The following is a 14,629-nucleotide window of genomic DNA, read 5'->3' as shown; positions in this document are numbered from 1 at the left end:
CACTTATGACTCAAGCGGCCTCGATTATGTAAAAGCACAGTCACGCGGAGACGCTGCTGGGAGGGAAGGTCTACCGCCGCGACCTCGGAAGCGCCCAGACTCCACCCCTTTAGCTCTTTGTTCCCGCCCTCGCTCCGCCTCTCCAAGGCCGCGGTCGCCTCGCGCCTCTCGCGATACCTCCGCGGAGTTGTGATGTTTGGTTTCCATGGAGCTGCCCTTCGGGAGAGGAAGGGGCGCGGTTGGGCCGAATGCTGCGCCTTGTGAGAGAACCCCTCCATCTTCGGGGCAGGAGGGGCCCGTAGAGCCGTTATCACTCGAGGGGTAAGGGGCAACCGCGTGAGGCAACTTAGAGGGGTGGTCTGAGACCCCTAAGAAAGGGAAGAACTCTCGGGTCGTTGACCTGCAGCGAGAAAGGAGGAAATCCCAAAGTGAGCACCCCTGTGTTGAGGAAGAGGGATGCTAGAGTGATGACAGCCCCTCCAGGAAGGGGAAGACAAAGACTAACTTGGGCCGCCCTGAGTGTCCTCTTGCCCTGGAGGACCCCTCAAGAGTGGATGCAATTGGCCTGAGGCCTGCTTCCTACTTTGTGTTTTCCAGTTGCACCGCCAGCTTCTCTCGGGAAGACAAAAACCTGGGGTTTCTTGGCTGGGATGCGAAAGGCAAGGCACACCCTCCTGGCTACCCTGCTTCTCTTCAGCGCCCGGCTTGGCTCATATAGGGGCTGCCCTGGGAATTAACCAACTTATTGTTCTTGAGGCTTTGACAAAGCTTCCTGTAGCGCTGACGTTTCAAAGTCCCTGCTCTAGAGTTGCTCTTGGGCTTACATTACTTTTGGCTCTTCTGACCGCCTGTGCAGTACCAGCTGAAATGCAGTACTTCAACCTGCATTTTTTACAATTGAGTGTGCACTGCTCCAACAAAATTTACTCTCTTTAAAACCCAAGTCCAGCCCCCTCCTTGTGGGTTTGCCCAAAGATGTGTATTGATCAAAGATTTAGGCTCTGGAGTCAGAAAATAAGGTTCAAAAGCACTACTCCACATTTACTAGCTATGTGACCTTGGACCCATCACTAAACTTCTCACTTCCCTCAATTGTACAGTTGGGTCTGTGGGGATCAAAAATAGTACATGGAAGGTGATGGATAAATTGCTTAAACGGTAAGGGGTTCTACTTCGGAGTGATGGAAATGTTTTGGAACTAGATAGAGGTGGTGGTTGCACAACATTGGGAATGTACTAACTGCCACTGAATTGTTTACTTCAAAATGGTTAACTTTATGTTATGTGGCCCAGCCGGGCGTGGCTCAGTGACTGAGTGTCGACCTAGGATCCAGGCGATCAGGGTTCGATTCCCGGTCAGGGCACATGCCCAGGTTGCAGGCTCGATCAATGACTCTCTCATCATTGATGTTTCTATCTCTCTCTCTCCCTCTCCTTTCCTATCTCTGAAATCAATAAAGATATATTTTTTTAAAAAAAACAAAAACTTTATGTTACGTGAATTTCACCTCAAATTAGTGGAAAAGAAAAAGGATATATAGGCTTGGGAGCCAGACTTCCTGGCTTTGAATTCCACCTCTATTACTCAGAAGCTCTATAACTGTGAGCACGTTAAAAACAAACAAGGAACAGTACATGGAACTTGGTAACTAGATAAACGTTTATTATTACAAGAAGACACTTTCTTCTAGGGAGATGCTGGTGCCCTGGATCATGTAAACACAGCCTCCCTTCTAATCACATACATATCCTACACTGGGGTATGGGCCTGTCTGTGTTCCTACTGCCTCCAGTTCTGATTTCCACTATATTACTTACCAGTTTTGCAATTGCCTATTTACTTGTTGTTTTTTGTTTGTTTGTTTTTTAAATATATCTTTATTGATTTCAGAGAGAGGAAAGGAGAGGGATAAAGAGAGATAGAAACATCAGTGATGAGAGAATCATTGATCAGCTGCCTCTTGCACGCCTCTCACTGGGGATCGAGCCTGGAATCCGGGCATGTGCCCTAACTGGGAATCAAATGGCGATCTCCTGGACCCTAGGTTGATGCTCAACCACTGAGCCATGCCCAGCAGGGCTATTTACTTGTTTTTCATAAATCAAATTCTGGCATTATGGAATAAAAGGACCATATTCTAGGTCATCATCCTCTGTATCGTCTCATAAGCTCCCCACATTCATCTTCTTCAGGCTTGGGGTGTTGGCAGTAAATTAATTATCTAATTAATCCATTCTTTCAACAAAACTATGTTGAGTATTTATTTTGTGTCAGGCTCTAGCTTAGGCACTAGGAATACACCGTTGTGTGAAACAGTTGTGATCCTTGCCCTTGTGAAGCCAACAGCCTAGTGTCAGAGAAATAACAAGGACTATGAATGAAAAGACATGCCACAGGGACAAAGAACAATGTTGGGATGGAGTAGGGGGAGTCACTTCAGTAGAGAGGGTCAGAGAAAAATTTTCTGAGGAGGTACCCAAACCTGAAGGTCCAGAAGGACATAGCCATATGACTTACATTCTAAGTAGAATGAAAGGTGAAGACCTTGAGGTGTAATAGAGCTTGGCATGTTCAAGAAAAGAAGGAGCCCTAGCCAGTTTGGCTCAGTGGTTAGAGTGTTGGCCCGTGGACTGAAGGGTCTGGGGATCAATTCCAACCAAGGGCATGTACCTCAGTTGCAGGCTTGGTCCCTGGCCCCAGTTGGGGCTCGTGCAGGAGGCAACTAATCAGTGAGCCTCCCCCCCCTTTCCCTTCCATTCTCTCTGAAAAGCAATGGAAAAAATATCCTCAGGTGAGGATTTAAAAAAAGAAAAGAAAAGAAGGAGAGGCCAGTATAGCCAGGGCTTAGAGGGACAGAGGATGAAGGGAGAGGTTGGCAGGGGTCAGATGTGCAGAGCCTGTAGAACCTCATATGGATTTTTTTTTTTCAGAGTACAATGTATAAAGTATAATGGGAAAGAAGCCAAAGTTTTTAAGCAGATAAGTGACAGATTTGTAGTTTCAAAAGATTTGTCCGGCTTCTCTGAGGAGAATAGACTGTAATGAGATAGCATAAATGCACAGACCACTGAGAAAGCTATTGCAGTTGTCCAGGTGAGATGAGTAAAAGGTTGCACAGAAAGAAGTGAACAGATTCAAGATATATTTTAGAGATGGAGTCAGCAGGACTTAGGGATGGATTGGATTTAGGAGGTGGTAAGGGAAAGGAAGAAATTATAGTCATTGTGCCCAGTTATGTGGATGGTGGTATTTCCAGCAAAAGGGAAGCCTAGAAGGACAGGTTTCAGAGATAAAACCAGGAGTTTATTTATTTTTGTTAATTCTTACCCGAGGATATTTTTTCCACTGATTTTTAGAGAGCGAGGGAGGGAGGGAGGGAAGGAGGGAGGGGGGCAGAGAGAGAGAGACATCGATGTGAGAAAGAGACATCAATATGAGAGAGATATATCGATTGGTTGCCTCCCACATGTGTCCAACCGACCGACCGGGTGAACCTGCAACCCAGGTACGTGCCTTTGACTGGGAATCAAACCCACAACCCTTCGGTGCACGGAGCCACGCTCTAACCACTGAGCAACACTGGTCAGGCACCAAGAGTTTATTTTTGACATATTAAGTTCTAGATGCCTATGGGATATCCAGGAAGAGACATTATGTAGGCAGTGGGCTCTAGTCTGTGTATCGCTTAGAAGAGAGGTCTGAGATGAAGATAGAGTTTTGGAGAAATTATTAATATATGTGTGGTGTTTAATGGCCTGAAACTAGATGATACTACCTTGGAAGTCCATAGAGGGAGGAGAGCAGTGGCCCTTCCTGATTCAAGGGAAAGTTCATCCAACAGTTAGAGGTGTCCTCAGGAGGAGATGCCTGCAAAGGAGCCATGAACAAGAGAGCGCAGAGAGGAGAGAGTATTTTCTTAGAGGCCAAGAGAACAGCAGGAGACAGTCAACAGTGTCATTAGCTATTGGGAGACTAAAGTGAAGACAGTGACTGATGTTTCCTGAACTGACCTGAACACACACCTGTGTTTGCTGAATGTCTGCCCTGTCAAAACATGTCCCTTCTTCTCTTATCTAGTCTTCCTCCATGTCTTTGGCAATAGCAGTTGGGTATGCCCCTGAGGGAGCAGTAGAAGAGAATATTTCCAGTCCTGTTATTCATAGTAGCAAAAGAAAGGCGGGGGGGAAGAAATAATTATTGACAGAATGGATGAATAAATTGTGCTGTGCTCAGGGTATCATGGAAGTCCAGAGAGGGGACATAGCTTCAACTGGGTCAGCTTTCCCAGAATGTCATTGTATGCCTCCTATTCACAATCTTCAGAAAATCTTCATGTTACAGAGGATGGTGTAAGTCTTGGGTGGAAGAGGGGGAGTTGATAAAAATTATAACTGGCTTCTATTGCAGTTATGAATCCTTGGTCCAAACTCAAAAGTAAAACTTTAAAAAACTAAATTTAGCCCAGCTGGGTATGGCTAGGCGGTTGAGCATCAACCTAGGATCCAGGAGATCGCAGTTCAATTCCCGGTCAGGGCACATGCCTGGATTGTGGGCTTGATCCCCAGTCAAGGGTGTGCAGGAGGCAGCTGATCAATGACTCTCTCTCATCATGGATGTTTCTATCTCGCTCTCTCCCTCTCCCTTCCTCTCTCTGAAATCAATAAAGATATATTTAAAACAAAACAAAACAAAAAACCTGAATTTAATTTCTTTAAAAAATCAGTTTTCCAGCTTTATTGAGATATATTTGACACATAACTGAATTGAATTTCTATGACTATATCTAGTCTTTGGGGAGGGGTTATGGAATATCTAGTCTTTCTCATCTGTCCATTGTGACAACCTCTTTTCCATTTGGTGTCAACTCATCTGTCCATGTGGTTTGCTGTGTCCTCATCTAGATCACAAGGCCTCTTCATATCTGCCAGCAATATGTGCTCTGCTCAAGGCCACTGGAGAAAATATTCCACTGCTCCCTGTGCAACCCTCAAGCATGAGGAGTTACTGCTCCTGTCTACTGCTCTTGGACTGTGTTGGGTGTGGAGATCACCATGAGGTTTGACACCTAGGGTAAGACCAGGCTGCTGTAACAAAGAAAACGAACAATTATTCAGTGGCTTTAACAAGACAGAAGTTTATTTTTCTCTTATATAATCTCAATGGACTGAGTGCTTATGTCCTCCAAAATGTATATGTTGAAACTTAATCCTCAATGTGATGGTAAGCACTCTGAACGGGGACTGAACCCAAAACCTAGGTATGTGCCCTGACTGGAATTGAACCTGCAACCTTCCGGTGTACACCAGCCAGGGCCACAAACACTTTCTTTTTAATGCCCATGAGAAGGGACAAGTAAAGGAAGTTTACTTTTACTTCATAATGTCACAATGATAGCACCTTCATTCTATCTCCTTCAGGCTTTGTTAACTTTCCAGCTCTCTGTTAAAATGTAGTCTTCAGGGACCTTGATTGCCTTGACATTCCACAGAACAGTATATACTGATCCACTACATTAATGACATAATGCTCACTGTACATGAACAAGAAGTGGTAAAAGCACCATGTTTGCCAGAGAGTAGAAAATAAATTACATGAAGATTCATGCTCCACATTGGGAACATTTTTAGGAATTCGGTGGTTTGGGGCACAGCAGGACAAATTATCTCTCCTCAAACATCCCACCACTTAAAAAGAGGCACAGTGTTTGGTGGGTCTCTTTGGATTTTGGAGCTTTATTGAGAACACACTCAGAACTACTTCTCCAACCCTTTATTGAGTGATCTGGAAGGCTGCCAATCGTGAGTAGTGTCCAGAGCAAGAAAGCTGTACAGCAGGTGCAAACCATAAAACAGGCTATGCTGACACTTTGGATAATATGATCCTGCAGATACAAGGTTGCTGGAGGAATCCATCTGGGATAAACATTCTGTAGGGAGTCTCTGAAAGCTCAAATAGAAGGGTTGCAGTGAGGACCCCTGGGATCCTGGAGTAAGGCCATACTCACCATGGTCCATTTGAACAGAAAGGTCCTGATGTGTCAGTGGGCCCGGTAGTGACTGAGCATCTGCCAGGTGGCTATATGTCTTAAGCTAGATGTTATCAGACAGGCACAGCAGCAACCCAATATGATGGAAGTGTACATTCAGGGCTGGGCTTAGAGTCCAGAGGCATGAGTAAGTGAAATGAACAGGCAGCTCAGACTTCCATGGCACCTAGATTTAAATCTGTTGATCTGACACCTCTCCTTTAACCCGTACCTATGGCTTCATGGAGGGTTCCCTGCAACCAACTGATAAAGAAGGAAAGGAGTTGAACTCATTTCACAGATAGGTCAGTGAGATATTTTGGCACCATCTGGAAATGGACTGCTCTATTATGGCCCCAGTTGGACAGTGGTAAGTCCTCCTGGGGGCAGAACTATAAACAATATACTTTGTCATACCTTTTGTATAGAGCAGGGGTGGGAGACCTTTTTTCTGCCAAGGGCCATTTGGATATTTATAACATCATTTGCAGGCCATACAAAATTATCAACTTAAAAATTAGCTATGAATAAAGCTCCTAGACTTACTGAATTTTGAATCCTGCCTGCAGTTGCCTTGGCAGGGCCAGTCCCGTGGGCTGGACTTTCCCCACCCCTGGTATAGAGGAAGAGATGGACTGAGGTTCAGATATACACTAATTCCTGACAAGTGGCAAATGGCTTGGCTTGTTGGTCAAGGGCCTGGAAAAAGCAAGACTGGAATTTTGGAGATAAGCAGGTCTGGATAAGGGGCATGTGGACGGAGCTATAGGAGTAGGCACAAAGCATGCAGATCTTTGTGTCTCATACTAATGCTCACCAGAGACCATCCACTGCAGGAGGAAGCTCTCCAGCCAGCTGGTCAGATGCCCCATCCTGTGGATGTCAGCCAGCCTCTAAACTGAGCCACTCTGTTGTTTTGCAAAAGACCCATAAAAGAGTGGCCATGGTAGCAAGGAGGCTATAAGTGGATACAGCAACGAATGGATCCGACAACTTGGGCTCCCTCTCACAAAGGCTGATCGAGCAACTGCCAATAAGTAGCTAACCACCCAGCAGCAGGCAGCAGTTTAGCAACATTGGTCAGTGAGAGCAGCCAGCCACCTTGTGATGGGTCATTTATATCAGCTCCCTTCCACATTGGAGAAGGCAATGATTCATCCTTATTGGAACTTACATTTCTTACCCATAGTGCTCCTGCAAGCATCACCATCCGAAGGCTTAAAGAACATTCAATCCATTACCTAGGGCCATAGGACCCATTTTATGGCAAAGGATGTATGTCCACACAAACATGGGATTTATTGGTCTTACCATATGTCCATCACCCAGCAGCACCCACCTTGAGAGAACAATGGTATGGAGTGACTTCATTTCCACAAGCTTTAATCTCCTCTGCAAAATGAGGATTATAAACAGTATAGGGTAGGGGAGAGATCATGAGGCCAAAAAGAGGGGGCACCAGGGTAGATGAGAAAACCAAGGCTCAAAGAGAATGGTGACTTGCTGAAGACCACACAGCTAATAAATGGCAGAATCAGAACTGGAACTTGCCCACAGGAAGGAAACTGACTAACTGAAGAGGTGCTTGTTATAGAAATAAATTTGTGTGTGTATTCGAGTCAGGAAGATAAGTTTGATGTGTGTATTAGACTTGAAATAAGTAACTCCATTTTGTGTGACTGAGTGTAACTATGAGGTCTGCGTGCCACGATAAGATTAACACTTTGTAGCCTCAGCTTCCAACCAGGCCCCCGAGCTCTCTAGGACCCTGATAAGACACACTGAAGATGCACCACACCCTTCGACTGAACTGTTAAAAGCAGGAGCTTTTCGGCCACATCTTTGGACACTTGTCTGCCCTCCACAGACTTCGTCTCCAGCTCTGGGAAAGCTGACCCTTGTCTTGCTCTGCCCTGCATATCTCTGCGAGAGCTTCCAGAGGACTGCAGTGACCCACGCCGTCACGGCCGCATCCCCGACCCTCTTGTGTGTGTCTTTCGGCGGATCCTCTGGGTGGCCCTGCTGGTGCCGAGAACCATCGGGAACTGGTAAATAAACCCTGTGTGATTTTCTTTATGTTCGTCTCTGTCTCCCTTCTTAAACTTGAGTTATTGGCTTGGTCTCATTGAACCAAAGTGTCTCTCGACCCTCATGGTGGTATATCCACGTATTGGGAGTTAGACCACCTGCGTATACGTCTCCAGAGAAACTGGGACAGTGCTTCGGAAATTGCCTTGCCCAGGCACTTGGTAGAGGGGGTGAAGGTTCAGCCCAGTGACCCCATAGAGTACCTGGCTCACTGGCTTTCCATTACAGGAAAATCACTAAAGCAAAAGAAGAGCCATTGATATCTGTAGCTAGTTCCACAAAGGAGACCATATTCATGCAGGAAAATACAAAACCTCTTGAAAAGGAAACCTTGAAGCAGAAATCCCTGCCAGGTACTTCCAATGACTCCAGGAATGCCTCAACAGGTTCCTCCTTCTAACTCATTTGGCCAGACTGACTGGAATGTCAAAACTCAACAAGAAATAAATTACTTTCAGCATTAAAGTGCTCCCGAAATGCATCCTAGCTCCAAGTCTCCTTCTTAGGTTATCAGAAGGTGAATGATTCTCATGATGCTTCTCTCAAAGCTGCAAGCCAAGAAAATGGCCATCTAGAAGAGCTCTAACTAAAGATCATAACTATGTGGATTAAACCAAGATTTAAGGGGCTGTGGAAGGAGGTGTCTGCAGGGACTCTGCAGCCCAAGTCCTGTTCTGGTAGCCATGAAAAATCCTTAATCATGTGAAAATGTGAACTAGTTATAGGATAAAATAAACTCATAATAAGGATTTAATATAATTTTTAAAAACACAACAATATATGGTACTTCATGAAATTGTGGGATTGGAAAAATCATGTACATAGAGCACTCTGCACAGGTCCTGACATGCAGCAAGTGCTCAACAAATGGTAAGCATTATTATTAATTGAACTGAATTGTGAAAGACCTCTGGGCCCCAAGAGGAACTAGTGATTGGGCTTCACTGAGTCCAGAAAGGCCGTGGATCTCACTGTAGCATTACCTGCTTTGAATACTCCTGGCTGTTCCAAGTCCCCAGCTAGAATTACACTTTGCTACCACAAGAGGAAGCAGAGAGGCTGCTGGAGGATATGGAAGAGAAAAGGAAACTCTGCAGAGTGCAGGAAACAGAAACTCTGACAAGGATTGGCCATCAGGAAGGGGGGGGGGTAGTTTGAATGTGATTATAAGAAGCCAGCCTGCAGCCTGAGAGCTATTGCTGTACCTTACTGCTGCTCCCATCTATCAGCAGGCTCTGGGTAGGAAGATTCCTTCTCTTTCCTCCAAGGTAAGCCCAGAAACTATGAGGCATGGATGTCAAGCAGTCACTCTCTGCCTACCTGTGAGCCTCATGCCCAGAGAGCCAGCTATAACCGAGTCCTTTTTAGTATCCTGGGCTAAGACTGGTCTGAGGGGATGGTTGGGGCTTTTAGGTGCAAAACCCCAAGAGGCATGAGATTTACTTTACAGATGCCATGTCAGCAATCTGTGGTCTTAACTCTGTCATTTCACCTTTTTTGAGCTTTAGTTCCTCATCTGCAGAATGATAATTAAGCCACCATACTTGACAAAGGACTGGATGATTTCTGAAACCCCTTTGTTGTAGAATCTGGTGTGATAGTGAGTTATCTTGGATGATAAGTGCAGTAATCTGGAATGGTTGTTAAAAGTGTGCGTAATCAGTAATCACAGGTTTAAATCTTGATTCTGCCACTTCCTGGCTGCATTGGTTTGGGAATATTAACCTCTCTGAGCTTCAGTTTCCTTATCTATAACACGTGGTTGAGAACAGCAGTACCTACTTCATGTGGTGGTTATGGGTATAAATGACCTTGTGCCATAAAATGCTGAGTAAGTGCTCAATGGGAGGGGGTGTTTTTAATTCAAGAAAATTGCATTGAGCTGACAAAAATCACATTAGAGGTGAATTTGGGGGCATATGTATTTTCCTATTTTGTGGTATAATGGAAAGAACATAGGTTTTGAATTCCAACAGTAGTGAGTGTATGTCTAGGCTGAACAGTTTACTGTGTGGCCTTGGGCGAGCTTCTTAACCCCTCTGTGCTTTCTTTCTGAAAAATGAAGTTGGGGTGAGGGCAATGTTTGGTGCCCATAACTATTCACTGCATTGGAAGAATAAGTTGATCAACAACCATTTTTTAGAAAATTCTAGGTGACAGGTACTATCCTAAGTGCTAGGGACATAGTGGCGAATGGTTTGAAAACTCACAGCCACCCTCTGAAATAGGCTCTATTAATACCCCCATCCGAGGGATAAGTAAATCGAGGCCCAGAGAAGGCCCTGGTGTCCTGCTTGGGGTCACACAGACAGCGACGAAAAAGTCAAGAACAGAAACCAAAGTAATGATCCTAGCTGAGCACGCGCCGTGTGCCAGGCATCTTACCAGAACAGGATTCCCTCGCCGACTCTCACGACCACAGGCTGGGGCAGGAACATGACCGCCGCGGAAATCCCGCGGCTCCTTAGAGGGGTCCTGGGCCCAGCCCCGAGCACTTCGCTGCTGTTCACGGGTTCATCCTCCAATCGGAAAGGAAAACAGCGCTCGAGCGTGGCTCAAAACTGGCCCTGGGTCATGTCTCTCCTCTTCCCGTCCCCAGGTCCAGCGACAAAGCCGGCGCGGCGCCCTCATGCGGCAGAAGGTGGTATCGCTCTTCTTGTGCTACCTGCTGCTCTACACCTGCGGCGGTGTGGAGGCAGGTAAGGATGGGGCCGGGGAAGGCTTGGGGAGCAAGAAGCGGAAGGTTTCAGGATCCCCGGTTTAGAGATTTCGGCGTGCCTCTGAATGAGAGGAGCTACGACCATGGACAGCGTAGGCTTGTCGTAGCCAGAGCCCCAGATTCGAATCCCTACTTTGTCAATTCCCCCGTTCTGCCGATATTCAAAGCCAGCTACAGGCCGGGCACGACGCCTCAGGAAAAGCCTCTTCCCCGTAGTGAGGCTCCCCGAAACAGGAGGAGGGTGGCCCCAGGCCTGTGGGTACTCCTGGGCACCGGGCACAGGGTAGAGCACTCTGCTCCCCGCGGCACCCCGCTCTGTCCGCTCTCCCCACAGGCAAAAGAAAAGACTCGAACTCCGAGGACAGTGGCTCGGGACTCTGGGGCGCGGTGGCGTGCATGGCGGTCGGAGGAGGTGGGTCTGGCGGGCGGGAGCCCGGGAGGGTGGGGCGGCCGCGGGCGCTCCCTCACCGCCTCCCCTTCCTCCAGGGCTCCTAGCCATGGGGCTGCCGGCTCTGGGCTTCACCGGCGCCGGCATCGCCGCCAACTCGGTGGCGGCCTCGCTGATGAGCTGGTCGGCGTTGGCGAACGGGGGCGGCGTGCCCGCCGGAGGGCTGGTGGCCACGCTGCAGAGCTTTGGTGAGTCGGGGCCGGGCCCGGAGCGGAGACCCCAGGCCACAGGCCGTCCCTCTGCAGCATCCCGAGTCCTTCTCACAGGCCCCCTCGGCGCCCCGGGGAGGGCTTCTCATAAACCCCGCCCTGCGGCGGGTGACCCAGGCTCCGAGGCCTGAAGGCACTGACTCCAAGTCGCCAGCTGGCTCGCACTAGACCAGGATTCCAGCCCAGCCAGCCCGATTCCTTAGCCTTTAGGCGGGTGCATCCCTGATGCTTTGTCCAAGTCACAACAAGCCTCAGTTTTCTCATCTGTTAACCAGGATAATCATCCTCAATTTAGCATTTTATTAACCTGCTCAATCTCAGAGACCTAGAGTGGCAAAAACACGTGGTGAGACAACCCAATTCAATCTCATACCGATCCTGGTTTTGACTTATGTTTCTTGAATACCATGAAGAGGGTAGACACAGAGCTCAGAATGATCCTTCTAAAAATGTGCATTCATATCTATTTCTATGTATCTCTTTCTCCTCCCCCTGCCTCTCTCCTCCACCCTTTTTCCTTTTCTCTCTCTCTCTCTTTGGCGCGGGCGCACCTCTCCAAAATCCTAGAGTAAAACCACTCCTGACAAACTGTCTCTCTGCCTTTCTGAACCTTCCATCTTCTCTCAATTCTGGGTGACAAAGCCCAAAGAACCAGCCCAAAAGAACAGAGCCCTTTGGGTGAGGGCGGGGCAGAGGGGAAGACAGACCAGGTCCTACCCCAGCAATGGGAAATAAGGGGGTTGGGCAGGGCTAGGAACAGTCCTGTGTTATAAGACGGTTGTCCTCTCTTACTTGTGCACCTCCCAGCACCCACAGAGAGGCCTCCACAAAGGTGGCTGATATTAGCATTATTAATGACACCATGTGTTCACCGCAGCTGTGAAGAGAAGGAGTTGTTACTCTTTTTCATCTCCCAAACACAGCTGATGTGAGGTGGTGAGTTGGGGGGAAAAGGGATAGAGGATTCACTTTACAGAAGTCCCATCCCCTCTCAGGGCCTCTGTTTCTCCATCTGAAAATGAAGAGGGTGGACTTGACCAATGTTTCCAGACTTTTGGATACCCAGGTGTGACTCCTGGGCTGTAAGTAACCTGGCTATATTTGCTTTACAGGGGCTACTGGTGGCAGTGCCCTCATGGGCAAGATTGGTGCTTTTCTAGGCTACACAGTCCACAGACAGCTAGCAAACAAGGGGGCGGAGGAGGAGGAGGAGTAGTCAGCGCCTCCCAGGACACCCACCCCTGCCCTACGTCTCCCAGTTGAAGTCCAGAGCTTTCTCTGTGACCCTTGTCAATGACCTAGGTGAAAAAGAGAATAAACTTCTCTCAGAAAACATGTTGTCTTGTGAGTCGTCCTTGCTATGAGAAGCCCAGGAAGATCTGGGTCTGGTCTGCCTCATCTACACTCCCCCACCCTCACTTCCCCCTGAAGCCAACCACAGCTCCTGGAACACAACCAGCTGATTTTGTCTCTGGGCCTTGGCATGTGCTGTCCTTTCTGAAGCTCATAGTCCTGCTCAGACATCCCCTCCTCTGGGACTCCTTCCCAGCAGAGCTTCCTGCTGTCCCTGTCGCACTGTGAATGCTCATGTTGGATTTCACAGTGGGGCTGGGGAGGCAGAGCTCAGTTTGGTCTCAGTGAGAGAAGCTTCCAGCTACTTCTCTGATTAGGCAGAATCGTACGCACCGATTCTACCTTCTTTGAAGGACCAGAGTGGTCTTCGATGAAGAGAAGGCCAGACTTTTGCCTTAAAGAAAGTGTGTTAACAGCAGCTTTGGAGGGCTCAGCAAGGCCTCCCTTCCCTCAGAAAACTCTGGGATAGGGTGGACAGTTTGCATCTGGAGCATATGCCTTCCAAGTGGGAAGGGAAGGCCAACCCAAGCCCTTGGGGAGATTTGAAGTTTGGGAGGCCTGTCCAGGTGAAGCAGAGCTCCAGGACCTATGCAGGGGAAGGGCAAAGAGACCTTAGAGATCAAATGTCAGTAAAGGTGGGGCTGGTTCTATCACTGATGGAAAGAGAGAATCATGCTATGGTTCTGGTCTATGAGCGGGCACCAGCCTGAGGGCAAGCCCAGCCTCTGGGGAGATCTGCACCCCTGGGAAGTAGCCACATGTGAATTACAAAACCTGGTCACAATGGGCCAAGCCAGCTGTCCTCACTTATAATCGACATTCTTCCATTACAAATGTATATGGATGGGTGGGGACGAGGGCCCGCTGCTCCTGCTTGCTCCTGCCCCCAGGTCTAATGCTACCTCTGCAGATGGAAATTGGTTGCTTCAGCTAGTTTACCCCAGGCCACCAGAGAAGCACTGTTTGTGGAAGAGGTACATAAATGGGACAGGCACCATCTTGCACTTCAAATATTGTCCCCATGGTTTGTATCCAAGAGCAGAAACGACTGAGTCCCCTGACCTGATACTCACCATTCAAGCCTGAGTAGACTCCTGTCTTGGCTAGAGCTGTCCATGGGGGGTAGGGGGAGTGATAGAGTGGACTTCTGCTCATGGAGGGAGGTAGAGCCTCAAGCACCATACTCCGCTGAGGTCTATTAATTGTACCCCAGTCTGTCTACAGGGTTGACATCCCAGAGACAGGTGTGTGTCCTTCAGCCCCTCCAGTGAGGGCACTGTGTCTGTTATCTTTTTTCCCTAGTGCCCGGAATAGGCCTGGCACACAGTAGGTACTCAATATATGTGGGCAGAATTGAACCTGAGGTTAGTTTCCTCCACTTCCATCTACCTGTCCCTATACCTTCCCCAATCTTCATGGGAAGGAGTGACTAGAATTCTTGTTCTTTCCTTGGGGTTCCCTTGGTAATGCCCACTGTCACTATCATGCAGGCCTAGGGGAGAGGGGCCTGCACCTGCTTTAACACTGTGGCCCAAGTAAACACAGGCCTCTTACCTTTTACTCAATATTCTCTAGCACAGATGAGTTTTCAAATGAGGCAGTGGAGCATCGTAGTTAGGAATGTTCCTCTGGAGTCCTGCAGACCTTGGTTCAATTCCTGCCCGGTGTGCCCTAGCACAAGTTTCTGCACCTCTCTCTGTCTTCTCCTCTACAAACTGAGATTGATAATGACACCTATCTCATGGGGTTTTTGTTAGGAAATCAGATGAACTGATGAACAGAGAGA

At 47.9% G+C, this 14,629-nt stretch overlaps 1 protein-coding gene and 1 long non-coding RNA gene across 2 annotated transcripts; both read left to right on the top strand.

Moving 5' to 3' along the window:
* The first annotated feature begins 170 nt into the window (after positions 1 to 170).
* Positions 171 to 8,101, top strand: LOC308561104. The gene is made up of 3 exons (XR_013999433.1): positions 171 to 321; positions 4,903 to 5,071; positions 7,894 to 8,101. It is a non-coding gene; the product is annotated as an uncharacterized lncRNA (long non-coding RNA).
* A 1,164-nt stretch (positions 8,102 to 9,265) lies between these two features.
* IFI6 (interferon alpha inducible protein 6) lies at positions 9,266 to 12,819 on the top strand. Its single transcript, XM_081145654.1, has 5 exons — positions 9,266 to 9,382; positions 10,714 to 10,813; positions 11,168 to 11,245; positions 11,320 to 11,469; positions 12,603 to 12,819. The coding sequence occupies exons 2-5, from the start codon at positions 10,744 to 10,746 to the stop codon at positions 12,704 to 12,706; spliced, it is 402 nt and encodes a 133-aa protein (XP_081001780.1). The 5' UTR covers positions 9,266 to 9,382; positions 10,714 to 10,743; the 3' UTR covers positions 12,707 to 12,819.
* The last annotated feature ends 1,810 nt before the right edge of the window (positions 12,820 to 14,629 follow it).

Source organism: Miniopterus schreibersii, assembly GCF_964146895.1.
Source record: "Miniopterus schreibersii genome assembly, chromosome: 8".
Taxonomy (NCBI): domain Eukaryota; kingdom Metazoa; phylum Chordata; class Mammalia; order Chiroptera; family Miniopteridae; genus Miniopterus; species Miniopterus schreibersii.
The sequence above is the reverse complement of the archived record's forward strand: the minus strand, read 5'-3'. Positions and strand labels throughout refer to the sequence as shown.